Source organism: Rutidosis leptorrhynchoides, chromosome 8 (assembly GCF_046630445.1).
Source record: "Rutidosis leptorrhynchoides isolate AG116_Rl617_1_P2 chromosome 8, CSIRO_AGI_Rlap_v1, whole genome shotgun sequence".
Taxonomy (NCBI): Eukaryota; Viridiplantae; Streptophyta; class Magnoliopsida; order Asterales; family Asteraceae; genus Rutidosis; species Rutidosis leptorrhynchoides.
The window spans coordinates 306,053,664-306,074,558 of NC_092340.1; the positions used below are offsets into that span (position 1 = coordinate 306,053,664).

General features: G+C 34.3%; 2 protein-coding genes across 3 annotated transcripts; both read left to right on the forward strand.

Annotated features, from left to right (window-relative positions):
- The first annotated feature begins 7,071 nt into the window (after window positions 1-7,071).
- Window positions 7,072-14,484, forward strand: LOC139861606 (FACT complex subunit SSRP1-like). 2 transcript variants are annotated; one of them, XM_071850044.1, is made up of 17 exons: window positions 7,072-7,187; window positions 7,791-7,887; window positions 8,185-8,370; window positions 9,098-9,203; window positions 9,476-9,612; window positions 9,693-9,776; window positions 9,852-9,946; window positions 10,384-10,492; window positions 10,646-10,732; window positions 10,814-10,906; window positions 11,858-12,055; window positions 12,484-12,629; window positions 12,715-12,862; window positions 13,370-13,474; window positions 13,550-13,732; window positions 13,921-13,999; window positions 14,252-14,484. In XM_071850044.1, exons 2-17 carry the CDS (start codon window positions 7,834-7,836, stop codon window positions 14,368-14,370), a joined length of 1,929 nt encoding a protein of 642 aa, XP_071706145.1. In that variant the 5' UTR covers window positions 7,072-7,187; window positions 7,791-7,833; the 3' UTR covers window positions 14,371-14,484. The 2 variants fall into 2 exon arrangements, with proteins under 2 accessions (XP_071706145.1, XP_071706144.1); XM_071850043.1 differs by having other exon boundaries at window positions 7,794-7,887.
- A 3,009-nt stretch (window positions 14,485-17,493) lies between these two features.
- LOC139862792 (sm-like protein LSM7) lies at window positions 17,494-20,264 on the forward strand. The gene is made up of 5 exons (XM_071851421.1): window positions 17,494-17,582; window positions 17,907-17,988; window positions 18,915-18,986; window positions 19,897-19,949; window positions 20,135-20,264. Exons 1-5 carry the CDS (start codon window positions 17,580-17,582, stop codon window positions 20,222-20,224), a joined length of 300 nt encoding a protein of 99 aa, XP_071707522.1. The 5' UTR covers window positions 17,494-17,579; the 3' UTR covers window positions 20,225-20,264.
- The last annotated feature ends 631 nt before the right edge of the window (window positions 20,265-20,895 follow it).

The window sequence follows — 20,895 nt, forward strand, 5'->3', positions numbered from 1 at the left end:
ATAACCTGGTGTATTCATTAAACAAAGTATTAAAACCTTGTTACAATTCGAATCCCCAATTAGTTGGAATATTTATCTTCGGGTATAATAATAATTTGACAAGGACACTTGCAATTTATATTTATGACTGATGGACTGTTATGGACAAAAACCAGACGGACATATTGAATAATCCAGGACAAAGGACAATTAACCCATGGGCATAAAACTAAAATCAACACGTCAAACATCATGATTACGGAAGTTTAAATAAGCATAATTCTTTTATTTCATATTTAATTTCCTTTATTTTATATTTAATTGCACTTCTAATTATCGCACTTTTATTTATTGTTATTTTATTTAATCGCACTTTTAATTATCGTACTTTTAATTATCGCAATTTAATTTTATCGCATTTTTATTATTCGCAATTTCATTATCGTTATTTACTTTACGCTTTAATTTAAAGTCTTGTATTTATTTTATATTTTACATTAGGTTTTAACTGCGACTAAAGTTTTAAAATCGACAAACCGGTCATTAAACGGTAAAAACCCCCCTTTATAATAATAATATTACTTATATATATATTTGTATTTTTATAAAAGTAAACTAATATAGCGTTGAGCTTTGTTTAAAGATTTCCCTGTGGAACGAACCGGACTTACTAAAAACTACACTACTGTACGATTAGGTACACTGCCTATAAGTGTTGTAGCAAGGTTTAAGTATATCCATTCTATAAATAAATAAATATCTTGTGTAAAATTGTATCGTATTTAATAGTATTTTCTGCTAAAATTTAATAGTATTTTATACCCCTCTGCTCTGACATCAGGAGGCACCAACGAAGGTGACTGATTTACGATCTTTCCTTGATTTAGTAAACTACTATCGTCGTTTTATCAAGGGATACTCGGCGAAAACGGTTCCATTGACAGAATTGTTAAAGAAGAACAAAGCTTGGTTGTGGGATGAGAAATGTCAAGCAGCATTCGAAGAGTTGAAAAGAGCGGTCATGGAAGAACCAGTGTTGAGACTTCCGGATGTGACCATTCCGTTCGAGTTACACAGACGCATCAGACTTTGCTATTGGAGGAGTTCTAATGCAAGAGGGTCACCCGATCGCGTTCGAAAGTCGAAAACTTAATGAGACGGAGAGGAAGTACACTGTGCAGGAGAAGGAGATGACGGCGGTGGTTCATTGTTTGAGGACATGGAGGCTGTAACATCCCGCGTTTTTCCGTTAAATTTATTTTTAACACCGTTTTTTTTATATAATAATATCTTTCGTATTTAAATTCGTCGACTCCGTTGACGAACGTTCATAATATTCTCGTTATTTAATTATAACATCTCTCGTTAACTTGCGTTTTAAAAATATTCGATCGGTTAAATCCCGCACCCGCTTCTAAACTCGAGGGACTAAAATTGACACGGGGCAAACTAGTTGACTAGGTCAACTAGTCCACCCCAATCACCACCATTCAATCACCTCCATCTCTCTCTCTTTCTCTCTAGCAAGAACACACACACAAACCCCAACTTCATAAAATCATCATCTAAATTCGGGATTGGAAGCAAACTTCAAAACAAACTATATTTTCGTGATCCTCTCTTCATCCTCTACATTTTGATACAAATTTCATCAAGTTTGGGTAACTTTCTAAAAACTCTAGATTTCTATAAATTCGTTTTATATACTTGAAATTGTGTTAGTTAGTGTCTATGGCTCGTGTGTAACATGAATATATGTTTTGTTTGCTCGATTTGTGGTTTGGAGTAACTAGTTTGAGTTTTTGAAATGGGTTTGCTTAATCCTTGATTTTGGATGAGTTAATGTTGTTAGATTGTTAAAGTGCATGTTTTAATTGTGTTACTAGTATGATTAGTCACATTTTGATGTGTAGGTTGATTTGGAAAAACATCACTAACATGATTATTGATTTTGTGATTCTTGGCTAGGGTTTGATAGCTCTTAAAATGGACTTTTGATGCTTGAATGCCATGAAATGTTAATTGTTAGTGTTTAGTAGTAATGTATGCTTCATTACCTTCAAAACGACATATCATATGTGTAAATTGGTTGCCCGAATCATGAAATGCGTTTTACAAACTTGAAACTTTGATTATGAACGTTCATTGAACATTTGACGAGAATTTGATTATTTTAAATGCATGTTTTGATTGATAATATGTACTTAGTTGCATTCCTCGTCAAAATACCTTTCCAACGATGTATGATAGGCGTTATAAGTGTTTGCGGGTCAAGTGTTGTGTTAGAAAAGGTTTTGGTTCGTGCACACTTGGAAAAACTGACCAGAATTCTCTGCCCAGGTAGTGGCGCGGCGCGCCACATCCCCGCGCGGCGCGCAGAATCACCTGGCCAGATTCTGACCTCTTAGACCCATTTCACGTGAAATGTTTGACTAGCTATCGACCTCCGATTCACATGAAACTTGTTCTAATATACTTGTATATGAATAACTAGCATAGAAAAATAGTCCGGGACCCGACCCGAACGTGTTGACTTTTTCGTTGACTTTGACCAAGTTTGACTTTTAGTCAAACTTAACCAAACTTTTATGCAATCGTTCTAACATGCTTTTATACGTGATTCTTGTATGAAACTTGACAAATTGATTCACATGCTATATTTAATCGAGTCGTAACGAGCCATAGGACTAATTGAACACATTTCACCCGATCTTGTATCGTAACCAGTTAATTGACACAACTTACTTGTTTAGGTCAAGGCTAAGCAACTTTCGTGCATACGTTACTTTGTGAAGTACTTTTATACTCGTGCACTCGAGGTGAGATCATAGTCCCACCTTTTCAACAACTTTTTATACTTTTAAATTGTGGGCTGAGAAACATATACTTTGTTACATTTTGTACTACTTACTTTTATACTTTGAACACAAGTACAAGGAAAACAAACATTCCACAGCGAGTTAGAACAAAAATCCTCAATTCGATTATCATTAGTTACACTTGCAGGGTGTAAGCGAGAACTTATATTGTGTGGCCATACGGGTTTGACAAACCCTCATTACGGACGGTTCGCTACCGTCTACGGATGAAATATATTTTCGAGAAACAGTGTATGTTCTAACACTATTGTGATGGGGTTCTATGGAAGGAAACGTTAAGTCTTGATAATTGGGTGCTCGCGAACAATACTTTTGGAATGCAACGATTTTGATAATCAACTATGGGAATACTAAATCTTGTGGTTCAAAAACAACGTTTACAAATACATCTATGATTTCACCAACGTTTTTTTCGTTGACAGTTTTCTATATGTTTCTCAGGTTCATACTTGGCTATTTGATACACGCTTCCGCGTACACTCATACTTGCTTGGGGTCAAGCATACATGCATACACTCTGATTATTTGCTTGGAGTCAAGATACATACATACATACGCTAGTGATAGCACCTTTGGATTCAAACTTTTGTTTACATACTTACGCTATTTATAGCAACTGTGTTTTTAAACTAATTATGTCGCAAGTTATTTCATTTATACTTTATGACTTTTGTAAACTTAGACTTGTTGTCGAACGGTTTTGTAAACTAAACTTGCAAGTCTTGTACCTTTCAAATGAATGCGACATAATTTTGGTCAAACGAGTCTCATATAGGGACTACGACCACGCAACGGGACCTAAGTTAACGACGCCGTCAATAACGGTTTTGGTCGGGTCGTTACAGAGGCATTATCTTTTGGGATCAAGGTTCGTGATCAAGACGGATAATGTGGCAACGAGTTATTTTCAAACCCAAAAGAAGTTGAGTCCCAAACAAGCTCGTTGGCAAAACTTTCTAGCCGAATTTGACTATGTGTTGGAGTATAAGCCTGGGAAAGTCAATGTGGTAGCTGATGCCCTAAGTCGTAAGACAGAGTTTGCAGCGATCACAAAACCACAATTCTTCCTTCAAGATCGTATAAAGGAGGGATTAGAGCATGATCCTATAGCCAAAAACCTTGTTGAATTGGCTCGAGATGGGAAAACGCGAAGATTTTGGCTCAAGGGTGATCTATTATTCACCAAAGAAGACCGGTTATACGTGCCTAAGTGGGGTGATCTTAGACGGACAATCTTGAAGGAGTGTCATGATTCAAAGTGGGCTGGTCATCCAGGTATCAAGAGGACGCTGGCATTAGTAGAAGGCACTTATTATTGGCCAAGGATGGAAGACGACATAGAGACGTACGTGCGGACATGCCTAATATGCCAACAAGACAAGATAGAGCAACGCCAACCAGGAGGACTATTACAGCCGCTACCTACACCGAAAGGACCATGGGAGAGTGTTTCCATGGACTTCATTACTTGCTTACCCAAGTCAGAAGGGTGTGGGAGTATTATAGTCGTGGTAGACCGGTTTTCTAAGTATGGTACCTTCATAGCCGCATCATCCGAAGTTACCGCCGATGAAACCGTAAAACTATTTTTCAAGAATGTGGTGAAGTATTGGGGGATACCGCATGTGATAGTAAGTGATCGAGATCCGAGGTTCACAGGGCGTTTTTGGACGGAGTTGTTCAAGATCATGGGGACGGACTTGAATTTCTCCACGAGTTTTCATCCCCAAATGGACGGACAAACGGAAAGGGTGAATGCACTATTGGAGCTCTATCTTCGACACTATGTAAGTGCAAATCAACATGATTGGGCTAAGCTCCTTGATATTGCTCAGTTCTCTTATAACATGCAAAGGAGTGGGTCCACGGGGAAGAGTCCTTTTGAGTTGGTGACAGGACGCCAACCTTTGACCCCGAATGCTTTGGCCGCTTCATATGATGGAAGCAGCCCAGCCGCTTATAGAACAATGAAGGAGTGGCACGAACAAGCCGACTTGGCGCGAGCATCACTAGATAAGGCGGCCAAGAAAATGAAGAAATGGGCGGATGAGAAAAGACGACATGTTGAGTTCAAAGTTGGGGACCAAGTGATGGTGAAGCTTTTACCTCAACAATTCAAAACATTTAGGAAGGTGCACAAAGGATTGATCCGGAGATATGAAGGCCCATTCCCGGTAATTGGACGTGTTGGGAATGTATCTTATCGAGTTCAACTACCACCCAAGTTAAAGATTCATCCAGTCTTCCACGTAAGTTTTCTAAAACCTTATCATGGGGACGAGGAAGACCCAGAACGAGGAGTTTCCAAACGAGCACCAATGGCAGTTGCGACTTCGTTCGATCGTGAAGTGGAAGATATCTTGTTGCATCGAACGGTACGGAGACGAGGTGTGCCGAGCTATAGAGAATACCTAGTTAAGTGGCGTAACTTGCCCGATAGTGAAGCAAGCTGGGAAGCCGAAGACTTATTGTGGCAGTTCACAGACAAAATCAAGAAGTATCACGAGGATCACACGACGAGGACGTCGCGAGCTTAGGTGGGGGAGAATGTCACAACCCAATAAGTTTGTGGCCCAACCCACTAAGATTACGACCCAATTAAGAGTTTTAACCCAAGAACCTCATGGAAGGCCCAAGAACATCATGGAAGCTCCCTAAAACTTTCCCATGAGTTCTTCCATGGAATGGTATGGAATGTTCATGGAAATATCTATCTCCATGTATATACTTGAAGTTTCTAGTACTTAGATCCTAACCATTGATTTAGATTAATCTTAGCCATCCATTTTGTGTTAGGAGTAGTATAAATAGAGGTGGTCTCATTTGGCACACCACACCTCAAAACTCAAGTATTCTCTCTTGTAAAGCTTACATAATCAATATAAGCACTTTCTTTAAGTTCCCACTTGTTCTCTATTTTGTTCTCTTTTAGTCACTTGAATCATTAGAAGGTCCGAGCTAGGCTGACTTAGTAGAGACTAAGTGCCGCACAGTGAGCTTATCGAGATAAGTCCGTGACATATTGCTTTCTTTTTATATAGTAAATAAAAATAAATAAATAAATAATGCTCCGTTAATCAACACACCACTTTTTAATCCATATATACTTTTGCCTTATAAAATTACAATTATACTCCTGAGTAGATAAACTTATATTATTATTCTAAGTATAATTAAGAGTATAATAGGTAATTATGTGTTAATTGATTAAAAAGTTATGTGTGAGGATCACGGATGTAGGACTTGCTGTATTCTATTACGTAGTATTATCGTAGATTACTAGTGGAGTAGTATTTAGTATAGGAGGTGATCTTCACACAACATTTTTTTAATCTATGTACATTTAAGTACTTATTTTATTCTTAACTATACTTACAATAATAATATAAGTTCAACTTTCTAGATTCATGTAGAGGCATAACTGTGATTTTATAAGAAAAAAGTATATATGTATTAAAAAATGGTGTTTAAGAATCACCTTTCAATTGGTATATATTATTATATTATAATTATAAATATTAATATTAAATATAAACCCAATATCACTTGTTAGTAGTGGTATATACGATTTAGGAGTTTTTACACTACTACGTTGGTAGGTTAAAGTAAAAAAGATTTTCGTAGGTAAAAATCATATATATAAAGATTTTAATTTACCTTTGATTTAGTGAAAACGATGAGAAGGATGCTCGAAAGTCGGTTTTGGGCAAATTTTGAGCGACGAGATAGTAAACACGAAAAGAATAACACAACAATAACAACAATACCCAATCTCGAGTATGCGAGGTATGAGAGATGTGAGATGTAGACAATCCTTCCCCTACTCTAGAATAGAAGATAAGTCGTCTCTCTAATCACGAGTTGAGAAATTCTCTAAAGTCTAACCTCTCTACTTCAACGTAGAGTGATTGCTTATGTGAGAACCTCCGATAAAAAAATAAGAATAAAAAAGATGTTCGGGATTCATGCATTATTAAAAATAAAAAAATTAACAAAAAATTAAAATTATATTATAATATATAATATATAATAATAATAATATATAATATATAAATAATATATAATAATCCGTATATGTAATAGATTAATTAATATTAATATCAACGAAAACCTAATAAAATTGAGACGAGTGCAGGGACTTAATAGTAAACTTTCATTTCACCCCCCGCCTCCCCCTTCGATCTCAATCTCCATCTCAATCTCAATCTCAATAAAAATCAAAATCAAAATCAAAATCAAAATCAAAATCAAAGATCTAATTAAACCAAAGCATTTATTGATTGATCATGACATGTCTCAATCAATAGTATTGTAATCCGAATATCGTCAGTAAGTAAACAACATTTATTCAAATATATCCGTTAACTTTACGCTTTGCATCCATACAATATACTATGCGTATCCATATCGTGTATACTGGATCGTTTAATTCACATGTTTTGGTATCTAATACAACATGCTAATGAGATTTGTAGAAATAGAATCATGTAATCAGTAAACACGAAGATATGATATCCTCAGTTAGCTAGCTTGCATTATATTAGTTACTGATTAGCTTTCAGTATGAATTAACACCTGATTGTTTTTTAAATGAATGTAGAGATTGTGTGTTTCATGTATTGACTTAAGGCCTACTGTGCTGTTTTACAAGAGTAATCTGCACATTATAATTTGAAAGTGAGAATGTGAACCGAAAATCGTTTCATATAATACAAGAGTAATCTGCACATTTAATTTAATTTTAATTGTCTAATTAAAGTAAATGAAAATATTAGACTGTTTATTTGCGATGGACGGACTGGCTTGATTATGTTGAGTGTTCTGTACACTTTTAAATACGAGGCTTCTTTTGTTACATGAGCATAAACTATTTGATTTATTGATTGGTTGATTGTAACTGTTACTAAACAAACCTTATGATTATGATTAAAGCAGTTTGAGTGAGACGGTTCTTTGGTATCTTGAACTTGGAGAAATGGCAGATGGCCACTCTTTCAACAGTATATCTCTTAGTGGCCGTGGCGGAGCTGTGAGTTTTCTCGTCTGGTCAAGTTTTCTTCTGTTTAATTGTTTTTAATCCATATCTTATTCCAAGCTAATGTCATTATTAATCTTTGCAAGTTGATATGTATTATGTTTTAAATACTGAAATTATCATGTATCAGTTGAATATAAGTAGTTCTATTATCCAAAGGAGGTCAGTTTCATTTTAATGACTGTGTTAGTTATCTAGTTATAGATAGATATGATATACTTAAATGTAATATTGTATATTCCTTAATACTTTTCATTTCTGTAAAAATTTGTTAAATGCTGCACAATGCAGAACCCAGGCCAGCTTAAAGTTCACTCAGGCGGTATACTGTGGAAGAAACAAGGAGGCGGGAAGGCTGTTGAAGTGGATAAGTCTGATATTTTGGGCCTTACCTGGATGAAAGTTCCCCGGACCAATCAACTTGCTGTGAGAACTAAAGACGGTCTGAAACACAAGTTCACTGGTTTCCGTGACCAGGTTGGTTTTTAGGCCCTTTATCGTGTATGTTGTTTATTTGCGTTGATAATAGCAACCTGGTTTTCAGTAATATTTTCTCAAGATTAGTATTTTATTGCATTTCTTTCATCTCCACCTAGGAACCACAGGTTGCTAAGCTCATGCAGAGTTGACTATATCTCTTACTCAATGAGTATAAGTACTTTTTTTTTTTTTTTTGTGTGTGTTGGGGGGGGGGGGGGGGGGGGACTTTTTCTCTCTCGATAGTTTACATATATATGATATATGATAGTTCACAGCGCTAAGTGAAAGTATAACACAATACAGTTTGAAGTATGTTTTGATTGATATAAATATTTGAATCATACAATAGTTTTTTATTTGGCTTGTATTTAGACTCATACAGTAAACGCACAGACACATATAAACACATTATAAATTTTGTTAGAATCTCATGATCCCAAAATTACATGCATGCACTTGTATGCCACTATGCCCCGCGTAGCGATTCTTCACTTCATTGAATTACAAAAAGTAGTTTATGATAATCCTATTAAAACTGTTTATCCAAATTCCAAAAGAGATGATCTTGTCCATATGTGAGAGATGTATATGTTTACCTAATATATCTGGGAGTTTTTAATGGTTTCTTTCGGTCTTTAAATGTTTTGCCACCCCTGTTGATTTAGTTCAGTAGAATCTTACATTCATCCTTGTCTATATCATGGTGTTCTATTTTTTATTGCAGGATGTCATTAGCCTGACCAACTTCTTTCAGAACACGTGTGGGTTACCTACAGAAGAAAAACAGCTCTCTGTTTCTGGGAAAAACTGGGGAGAAGTTGATTTAAATGGTTGAGAGCATTTTCTGTGTCATCTCCAACTTATACTTAACTCCGTTTATTGTGTTGCCTACTTAAAATATCATATTCTGTAGTAATATGCATTTGGTAGACTAAAAATAATGTGTATTTTTCCATTAAAATGAAAACTTAACCATATAATATAATAGCGTTGGTATTCTTCCATCAACTATTGATACATTTGTGGCGTTAGATGCTTTTAATTAGTTCGTTTTATGTACTTTGTCTAATGAATTAGTATCTTCCTTTTTGAAACTTTTCAGGCAACATGCTATCTTTTAACGTTGGTCAAAAACAAGCTTTTGAAATCTCCTTAGCTGATGTGTCCCAGACACAGCTTCAAGGAAAGACTGACGTCATATTGGAATTCCATGTGGATGACACAACTGGTGCAAATGAGGTTGCTCTTTATTATTAATCTTCATTTCTTCATCATAGAAGTTTATTTAAATTTTAGCATTTGTTTTCTAAATTCTGCAGAAAGATTCATTGATGGAGATAAGCTTTCACATACCTACTAACAATACTCAGTTTGTTGGTGACGAAAACCGTCCACCTGCACAGGTTTGATTGGCTAGATTTCTTCTTTGCTTTGTGGTCAGGTCGCATATTTCTTGTCTCATGATCATTTCCATTTAGGTTTTGCGTGAAAAAATAATGTCAATGGCGGATGTTGGAGCTGGTGGTGAGGAGGCTGTTGTCACATTTGACGGCATTGCTATTCTTACTCCAAGGTGGTTTCTTGTTTTTTTGGCATGACTATTAACAGAGGTTACAAATTGGCCGGGTCTGGTTGTGTTGACTTAAAAAGCTTTTTGTCCAAGAAGTTAAAACGTTGTAAGCAGTAAGTGTGTCAAATGAATCATGAAAGTCTATTCTATGTGATATTAATAACAATCCAAAATGTTGAATAGATAATTGTTGGAGCTTCGTGTATTAAAGATACACTTTGGCCCAATTTTGACCTGTACAACCTGTTTAACACGAGTATTAACCTAATTTAATATTTAACTAATTGTCTCTAATATACATGTTCAATCCTTTAGAAATTAAACATAACTAGTATGGCCTATTTATAAGTCAGTGGGCTTAAGTTTCCGGTTTGATGCATTTAAATGTTATAATTTAAATTGTTAGAGAAAAATATTCACGCAGTATCTTTCTATTGCAGGGGTCGATACAATGTTGAACTTCACCTATCTTTCTTGCGATTACAAGGTCAAGCCAACGATTTCAAAATTCAGTTCAGCAGTGTAGTTCGTGTGTTTGTACTTCCGAAGGTTTATCTTTTGCTCTCTGTTTATGTTCCTTGTTGAATAGTTCTACAATCATGAGCTGCGACACAATTGTGATCCTACTAAATTTGTTTTGAAACAAATTTTTGAAACCACTCAATCTTAGTTCTAATTTAATATTATCTGGTCGTAATGCAGTCAAATCAACCACATACATTTGTCGTTGTGACCCTTGATCCGCCCATCCGTAAAGGCCAAACTCTGTATCCACATATAGTATTGCAGGTGCGTTGTTAAATGATACTGATATAATTTTATTAGCTTTTGTGAAAAATGTATTTACTTTTTGCTTATTTCATGCCACAGTTTGAAACAGATACTGTGGTGGAAAGTACCTTGACAATGAATGATGATCTTTTTGCGACCAAATACAAGGACAAGTTGGAACCATCATATAAGGTATTTTTCTAAATAAGTTTCGGAAGTTAATGCATATAGCTGTGATTGGTAGAATAGGTCAGCAACCCTTTCTTTGGTTTATTTGATATTTTAGAGGTGGTAAGTTCGACCCATTTGGGCTAATTTTTATCTGTTACGGGTCAAATATACTAAGCTAGTGCATTAAGAACTATCTAGCATAGGGGTTTAAAGTCATCCAAACTGCTATTTAAATGCATAAAAACCTATTTCAACATTTTTGTGTACTGGTTTTTATATTAATTGAGGCAACAAGCGTCGATCGATCTAGTGGCGACTTGACTGCCAATTAGAGCCTAAATTGAATTTCAGGCAGGCTTTAAAACCCATGAAAATTTGATTCTACCATTTTCATGGCGTCTTATTTGTATTGTTACTATTCCTCTTTTTTTTTGTTTATTTTACTTATTTAACTAGTCGTTTTTTTTAATATTCTATTTTATTTACTTATTTATCTATTTATTTTTTGGCCGGAGGTCCCACAGAAGCAATCTCTCTACCCTAGAGTAGAGAGAGGGATAACTCTCTCTTTCTGTAGGTGGAGAATTTTTTCTCGACTCGTGGCTAGAGAAACGATTTCTTTTTACTCTAGAGTAGAGGAAGGATTGTCTACATCTCACCTCCCCATACCTCGCATGTGCGGGATTGGGTTTTGTTGCTGCTGTTGTTGTTTTTGTTGGTTTTACCTATTAACATTTAGCACATTATTATTATATCTATCTAATAAATATTTAAAATGTGAAGGAAACGTTTAGGGTTTGGTCCCACTTGCTTTGATGGTTTTTACTAGCACTAAAATCTACCCATTTTGAACCGTTACCCAACACACTCGTCCCAACCATTTAGCCACCTCTTGGTATTTTTACGAGTAACTACACCAATATAAGCATTTTAAGCAGGTGATTTACTTCTAGATTGTTTACAAATTTACAGGGACTCATTCATGAAGTGTTTACAATGGTATTGAGAGGCTTGTCAGGCACAAAACTCACAAGACCAGGGAAATTTCGTAGTTGTCAGGATGGTTATGCTGTTAAGTCATCCTTAAAAGCTGAAGATGGTGTCCTTTATCCACTCGAAAAGAGCTTTTTCTTTCTACCAAAACCTCCTACTCTTATTCTATATGACGAGGTATTACATTACAATTTACATTATATCCTTGTGTTCATATTAGTAAAATTTAAGGGTTTTATTATTTGGATATGATTATTGCAACTTGGAGTCGTAACTTGTAACAGTCAGTTTTTTGATGTTTAGATTCTGATGATGGATTTAAGGGTTAAATGAGTGGTTTTGGATACTCACTTTAATGCCGTCTTCAGTAATAAAAATGATTATGTGAAGGGTAAATAAGAATTACTAATGTATATTTTGTCGTCTTACCTATTAATTCTGTAAATAACAGTATTTTTTAAATACTCGAAATCTTATTATCGTATTATTACACTTCAAATAGCAGAAGCGCGTCAAAATATCATCGAGCTATCTGATCATGCTTATTCAATACTACTTTCAGAACACACATTTACACTGTATGCTTTAATTTTTAATTTCTCTAGATCGATTATGTGGAATTTGAAAGACATGCTGCTGGAGGATCAAATATGCACTACTTCGATCTTCTTATTAGACTGAAGACAGAACAAGAACATCTTTTCCGAAACATTCAGAGAAACGAATATCATAATCTCTTTGATTTCATCAAGTTAGTACGGTTAACAAGTTATAACAGCAAGTTAAGAGTTAAGACTGAGTAAATCGTCACTTACTTTTCATTTAAACTGATGCAGTTCAAAAGGTCTTAAAATCATGAATCTGGGCGCTGCTAAAGCCACAGATGGTGTTGCCGCCGTGCTACAAGATGACGAGGATGATAATGTTGACCCGCATCTTGAACGGATCAAGAATGAAGCTGGTGCAGATGATAGTGACGAGGAGGTAAACTTTCATCTTTTTATCTGCTATATCGATGCAACATTTGATATTTTCATATAGAAAAAATTACGAGGCGTCCCTGTGGTTTACCCCAGATTTCATGTGGGGTCACTAAACGTTTTGTTTGACGTGCGGGGTCCCAATCTTTACCCTCGTTTCGTGAGGGATCCCTGCAAGTAACTTGCGAGGTCCCCGTACTTTACACTCGTTAACCACAGGGACCCCTCGCAAAATGAGTGTTAAGTACAGGGACCCTGCACGTCAAAAAATAGTTTAGGGACCCTGCATGAAATATGGGTTAAACCACAGGGATGCCTCATGTAATCTTTTCTAAGAAATATATGAAAATATATTTTAAACAGAACCTATTACACAATCAACCATCTTTGCATCACCGTCGATGAATATTCTACACGTGTGGAATCCTTGTTTCATTTCTTACATCTTTTTTTTTTTTTTTTTGTCGTTGGTTGATCGTAAATAGTATTTAAACCTGATAAATTTGTGCAGGATGAGGATTTTGTTCTGGACAAGGATGATGGAGGGTCACCAACTGATGATTCTGGTGGAGACGATTCTGATGCGAGTGGAAATGGAAGTGGAAGTGAAAATGAGGTAAGTATTGAGTTTTGCTTTCGCTTAATATTAAACGTTCTATAAAAATTATTAAATTAATATTTGGTATTTCAGAAACCTGTTAAGAAGGAATCGAAGAAAGAACCTACTATTTCTAAAGCATCTTCAAGTAAGAAAAGAACCAAAGGCGGCGATGATGATGGGTCAAAGAAGAGGAGACCCAAGAAGAAGAAGGATCCGAATGCACCTAAGAAAGCAATGAGTGCTTTTATGTACTTTTCCCAGATTGAAAGACAGGTTAGTCTACATATAGATATATATATAGATAGATAGATACACACACACATATATAGAGATCACTCTAGATCACTTTCCATTATATATAGTTTAAGTTAAAATGAGAACCATAATAAGGGACATAATTGAACTTTTAAATAACACGCACGTATATCATGAATTATCTGTCACCGTTTGTTCAATTTCAGAATGTGAAGAGGGACAACCCTAGTATTTCATTTCAAGAAATGGGGAGAGTTCTTGGTGAACGATGGAACAAATTATCAGGTTTTGTTTTCCTTATAAACAATCCAACATTGATCACATGAATGTTCTACTTTGTCTTTGTAATATTCTTTTATTGTTGTAGTTACTCCATGTTACCCTCTATGTGAAACACATTATCTAAAATCAATATCATGTGAATAATCTTGTGGACATTTAAAAGTTGAATTGTGAATGTGAATAATCTTGTGGACATTTAAAAGTTGAATTGTGAACTTGTATGGCGATATTAACATGCATATTGTGTTTTTGTAGCTGGGGAGAAGGAACCATATGAAGCAAAGGCTCAAGTAGACAAGAAACGATACAAAGATGAAGTCAGTGGCTACAAACCAACAGCAGCACATTCAGGGAACGCATCTGGCTCTGACTAAATACGTTAAGGGGCTTCTTTGAACTGTTTCTTTTTCGACTTTGTTTTTGCTTAAAGATATTGTAATAAAAACAAATTAATTTTGGAACTAAACGGCAAACATCAATTTTGTTTTTGGTTATTGTGACTAATTCTTTTATGCTGGTTTGAATTTTATAGGTGTTATAGATTCTTGCTATGATGCAAAACATGCACTTTATCTTTCGGATTTTTCTAAACATAGTCCTTGGGGCTATGCTTAAGAATTGAATTAAAGCATAAATAACTTGTACATTGAGGTGGTTAAGAGTAGTGGTTGGTTGGTTATTGCTAAAGTACAAATAATTCATGCAAGTCTTTGTTTCTTTAAAGATAGCCCTTGAGGCTATTTTTAGAATTTTGTAACAAGGGAAACACTTCATCGAACCGAATGCTCAAAAACATACAACCAGATGGCGAAGAACAAAAATGGGCACAACCCAAACAAAAACCAATAAAACTCTAGCCAAACAAATTAACGGGATAACAAAACGAAAAAACAACAAGGTGCATGTTTGAAAGCATAATTCAGCACCAAGACAAGAGCAAATAGAGTTACAAAATATGGTAGAAAGTGTTTACTCATTATCTGAACTACAGAGACTAGATTCCACTTTGCAACTAAACAAGTAATGGGTATACTTGACAAATGAAACTACTACAACCAGTTGAATTTCTAAAATCAAAAATGACATAATTGTTAAAACTATGAGTACCAAGACAACCTAAAATCCCAAGAGTTGTTCTTGGAGTCATACGAATACAAACCATTGATAGTAAACAGCCATCGGCAATCTGAGCCACAACCGTAGTTATCCTTTATGTACTCATAAGCATCAAAATGAATTCGCAGTGTCACATCTGACTCCAATTTCGCGTTACAATAAAACAATGTTGTTTTATAAATGTTTGGCTTAAAACTCCATTCCAATGATTGACCATACAATAGTGTATGCTGTCCCAAATCGTCATCTAACGATTGACAATCAATAATCATCACCTTATCGTATTCGATCATATTTAAGATTTGTACTGTAACTTTGCCATTAGCTACACAGATTAAGGTGACCATTATGAGCAGTTGTAGCATTTCTACTGTTTTTACTGCCATCGAACCACCGCTGGCCGCCATAATCTTCTTCTCGTTGGTAGTTGGTAGTTGGTAATTGGTAATTGGTAATTAAGATTACTTATAGTGAACCACATATGCTCTAACATGATGATATGTTCTTATATATACGATTAAATGGAGATTTATTAATTAACCGTCATTAGTTGACATAATTGTTTGCCATTACTGTTTTTAAGTTTTGCTATATGGGAATTTGGATGGTACAACAATAAATTTTCAGTTTTCTTGCAAATGCCTTTTAGGATTCTAAGTATCTAATGACAAGTTTTGTACACTTTAATGAAATATTATAAGAAAAATGATGATTAGCATGCTTAAAAGGTATGCTTAACTAAGAGATTGCGACACATGACAAAACATAAGGTAAAGACAAAAATGAATTGTCGTCACCGGAAGTTTGTATTTTAGTTGGAACTTTGGGCGATACAGATTTTCACTGTGGCATCCTAGTAGGTTTTTACATTGTGGCATCGTAGTAGGTTTTTAGAGCTAGCGATCATGTTCTAGATCCATATAAAACAAACTTGTCACCGGAAACAAACTTGGTACCGACCGAATCCGAGCTCACTCTCAATTATATGCATTTAACTTACAATTGTATGTATAGAATTTCTAAAAAAATGTGCTTTTATGTAACTGAAAACATGCAATTATTTTATTCTTTTTATATCATAGGAAATTTCAATGTTATACATAAACAACAATAAAACCCAATACTATATGTGTGTGGTGCATGGGGAGGTGAGATGTAGACAAGATGAGCAAAAATCCTGAAATACTGAAACCGTACCGGTACCGGTACCGAAATACCGTATCGATGGTATTCGGTATCAGTATCGGTTCATGATTTGAGACGATTTCAATATTGGTACCATTCGGTACAGTACCATTCGATATCGGTACCATTCGGTATCCGTACCCGTGCAAATCACTTCATACAACTTTCACACTACCTTTTATTTCTCAAAATGCCATGAAACTCTTGTCAAAAGATATATTCGTGAATATAATTCAAATAGTATACCAATATTAGTTGTGTGAATTGAAAAAGAAAAGTTGTAAAAATTGGAAAAAAATGTAAATTCAGGAAAACGGGTATAATACCGATAATACCAGTACCGAGTACCGGTACTGAATTCGGTATTCGATACAGTATTCGGTTCTCGATTTTCCTTATTTTCGATACGGCACGGTACGATAGCTGACCGATCTCATCCCTATACAATAGTGTAAAATGTTGAAAAATACTTTAACTAAAAACTGAAATTGCAAATGAGAAATTAAAGATTAAAAAATGTCATATGTTTAATACACGAGGGACTAAATATGAAACCCTGAATATGTATTACTGCAAATCGAACCATTTTCCCTCTCCACACTATTAATTCAGCTTATCAAGCATATCTCTGGGTGCCGGACATCGTAGCTCCGCCGTTACTCCATCTCCGATCAACCGTAAGTACGACATGTGCCCTAAATCAGCTCTTACTTTCATCAATTTCAAGCGCACTCATATACATAAACACAAACGCGCACTAACACATGTTCAAATTTTTACATGCGGACCACAATATATAGATAGTAATTTACTGTACTGTTATTGAATCGTAGGAGGTTTGATTCTATTATATAAATCATCAATATTCAATGTTGAAATTGTAGATTTGTACTAATTAAAGTGGAACTTTTAATTTAGGGTTTAAGGTTCTATCTGGTTACAAATTAGTACAAATTAGAATCAATTACCTTTGCTTCTTAAGTTTAAGATGATCTAATACTTCTAGTTTTTTTTTTTTTGTTCTAATGATAAATTAAATTTATATTGTTTGATGTTTACATATGCTGTCTAATTTGTAGGGCTCTTATTTTTTATTCTATTTTATTTAATTTTTTTTTTATTTTTTTGTAGTGCTCTTGTAACAGTCTAACTAAAGAAGCTTTAAATATCTTAGAAATAGAAGAGTAGGAGTTATTTCTATTTTATTTTGATTCAATTTACGTCTCGGTTTTTTTCAGGATTATATTTCTTGCGGCTTCGCATTCCAAAAGGATCATTTACAATGGTATTACTCTTTTTTCACTATCATCATTCATCCCTTGCTTACATGTATGTGAAAATACAAGATAGTTTTAGAACCCGCCTCTTGAAAACATTTCAATTATGCTAGTAAGATCAAAGTTTTAGGATTTTTTATTATTTACCAAAGGTTTAAGAATTTCACACGCTATACAATCATTTTCAATGGAGATAGTTAGAGTTTGCTGGTTACTGCACTATCATGAATGCAATATTTGAGCCTTTATACAATTTCCAGTGTTAAGATTTTCGTAATTCATAAGTCATTTTTATCTGAGGTGTATGTGTTTCTTATTCATAAATGTATCAGTCAGGCAGGAAGGAAACAGTTTTGGATTTAGCTAAATTTGTTGACAAGGGTGTCCAAGTTAAGCTCACTGGGGGAAGACAAGGTTAGCATTTAGCAACTATGTACATGTGTACCTTACTTTTTTTGGTTGCATATTACTTAAGATACAATGAAACGAATAAAAATGGATATTAGGTATTCTGTATGTGCTTGTAGAATTTGAAATTTGAAGTGTAGCTGCTTTATTAATTCTGATTTCTGGCCTGTTAAGTTTTCCGTACAAGCTAGATGGGTTTATAGTAGTAACTTGAATTTTCTAAATTTTGTTTAAGAATAAGCATGTTTTTTACGCTTAGAAAGTAGATTTTGCTACTGCCATTTCTTGGGAAATGGGAATTAGCTTGTTCATGTATAAATAGTAACACTTGATTCGGAAGTATGACATGGATATGATGGAATACTGAATAGTATGGTATCTGTATGGGAATTTTCATCAACATGGTATTGACTTGATTATGGATGACACAAGAAGCTTTTAACAAGTATGCAATGTAGATCAAGGATGAAATAAATAGTTGTCATGGTTCTCATGTTGAAATCTTATGTGTTCATATGTAATTGGGTATGATAATACACTATTAAAGGCATTTGGCCTATATGACGTCTTATGTTCTTTATAGATATGATGCACAATCATAAGATAAACTATTTTGGAACTGTGTGATATCTAAGCTGTACAAAGTTACATACAATTATAGCTTTTTTGCTTCCATTCATCCAACCAATGGATTTTAGTTTCAACCTTAATTGATTACCAAGTGGTTGTGCTTAGTTGATGAAATAGTGGGGACCTAGGTTTATCATAATAGCCTAATATGAATATTTTTAATCATGTTTATTTCCGTCATCTCAGTGACCTTCAGCTGTCCTTATTTTAGTTCTTTTGTTCGTGAACTCATGGTGGACTTTGTGCAGACCATGTCTTTGTTGGTTAGTACTTTTTGAATTGTAATTCATTTTTCTTATTAGTGTCAGGGACGCTTAAAGGATATGATCAGTTGCTGAACCTTGTTTTAGACGAAGCTGTTGAGTTCTTAAGAGGTAACAAATCATGCATCAGTTGCAAATAATTTATCTATTATTACCTACTTGTGTCTGTGCATTGTATGTAGCTTCAGAATTTCAAACTTTTTCAATTTGGTTGGTATTTATAATTAGCATTTGACCCACAATTAAAACCCACTTTAGTATTAGTGTATTACAGTTCACACCTACAACTTATATATATTATATATATATATATATATATATATATATATATATATATATATATATATATTAAGTTTAAAACATAATGGTATTTATTTATTTATTTATTATTATTATTATTATTTTAATTTAATATAGCTTACTTTTCTCTGGACATTTTCTTTAGTATGTTACTAAGTTTTCTTATTGAAAAGCGTACGAGTATATTAATAATATTAAATACAGGAACAAATTACACAATAATCTTACAAAATGAGGTGGCATGATACATCCACCAATCACGTGATTGTTTTTTCCCCCGCTTTATTTCTCCCCTCTAATATAATTGGTCCATTTTGTTTTGTAAAACATTTTTTGTTAACTTTTTGCAACTGTAGAACACCTCAATACATGACTACCACCACTTGTACAATGAGCATGACTTTTATCCATTCTTGCATTCACTTTAAACACACATTCTTCTCTATCATGTGAAGACTTGAACTCTAGAAAACTTAATTTGATTTGTTGCCTTTTTATTTTATTTGAATATCTATGTGAAGATTAATCTCTTAAAATTTTGTTCTTGATGCACAAAATTTTGTTCTTGATTTGTCACTGTCTGTCGCTTTTTCCGTTAAAATAATTTGAATTAATTTTGTGCTTCTGATTTAGATCGACATCGAGTATCTAATAGCTTTTTTAAAATACATTGGGTTGAGAACTGAGAAGAATAACAAGTTTTATGTATGATTTAATGCAGATACGGATGACCCGTTGAAGACTACTGATCAAACTCGTCGCCTTGGCTTGATTGTATGATGTCTTATTCTCAAATAGATATTCTCTTATTGAATTATATAAACATGTCATTGATACTAACTGCCCTGTTTTCACATTAAGTTTATATATGTGTGATTTGGAACATAATAGTTAATAGTAGATAACCTAAACTCAGATAATGAAGTTGAAAAATTATTGTCGTTTTGTTTACATTGCAGGTTTGTAGAGGTACTGCAGTTATGCTTGTTTCGCCCACTGATGGTACAGAGGAAATTGCCAATCCCTTTATCCAACCTGATGGAGTTTAATCCTTTTCATTTATGTGGGGACTTCATTAGTCAAACAATTGTTAACTTATGATGATACTATTTTTTACTGTTTGAACATTCCATCTTTATGTATTATGCAATATGTTGGTAATTAGCTTGAGCCAGCTAACACTTCACAAAATACTAGAATACTGAGTATTTGATTCATCAAGCATATGTGCATCTTTCAATATGAATATTTGGTAATTAGCTTTGCTTCTTTTTCCTCCTGTTTATTTATCGAATCTAGCAAACTTTTCTTCCCTCGTAAGTCGTAATGTGCGGAGACCCCTAACACATCCATAATAATAGTTATTTTTTTTTTTTAATAAAATAACGATTACCATCAAAATTAGAAAACCTTCAACAATAAATGAAGGAACTCAAACATCTAATCCAAACAAAAACGGCTCGCTAATATTTATCTTGCTAGAATCACGACAGGAAACTAGATCTAGCTAACTCGAACGGAGCCATAAACAGAAAATAAATTCTAAACCAAGACTAAACTAATCGCAACATACTAATCAAACTTACAAAGTGACGATAACATGAAGGAAGAAGTAAAGAAGACTTCATCCATAACATCCACAGTAGTTGATACTTACCACAAATAGACTAAAATTTATACACTAATAAATTATGTTGTACAACCTGTTCATGTCGGAGCC

Bases quoted from the DNA above. Each gene is read 5' to 3' on its own strand.
- LOC139861606 (XM_071850044.1), top strand. From the start codon at position 7,834: ATGGCAGATGGCCACTCTTTCAACAGTATATCTCTTAGTGGCCGTGGC. The intron at 8,371-9,097 runs GTTGGTTTTTAG...TTTTTATTGCAG, and splicing joins TCACTGGTTTCCGTGACCAG to GATGTCATTAGCCTGACCAA. The intron at 12,056-12,483 runs GTATTACATTAC...TAATTTCTCTAG, and splicing joins CTCTTATTCTATATGACGAG to ATCGATTATGTGGAATTTGA.
- LOC139862792 (XM_071851421.1), top strand. The intron at 17,989-18,914 runs GTTAGCATTTAG...TTTTCTTATTAG, and splicing joins GCTCACTGGGGGAAGACAAG to TGTCAGGGACGCTTAAAGGA. The intron at 19,950-20,134 runs GTATGATGTCTT...TTTACATTGCAG, and splicing joins CTCGTCGCCTTGGCTTGATT to GTTTGTAGAGGTACTGCAGT.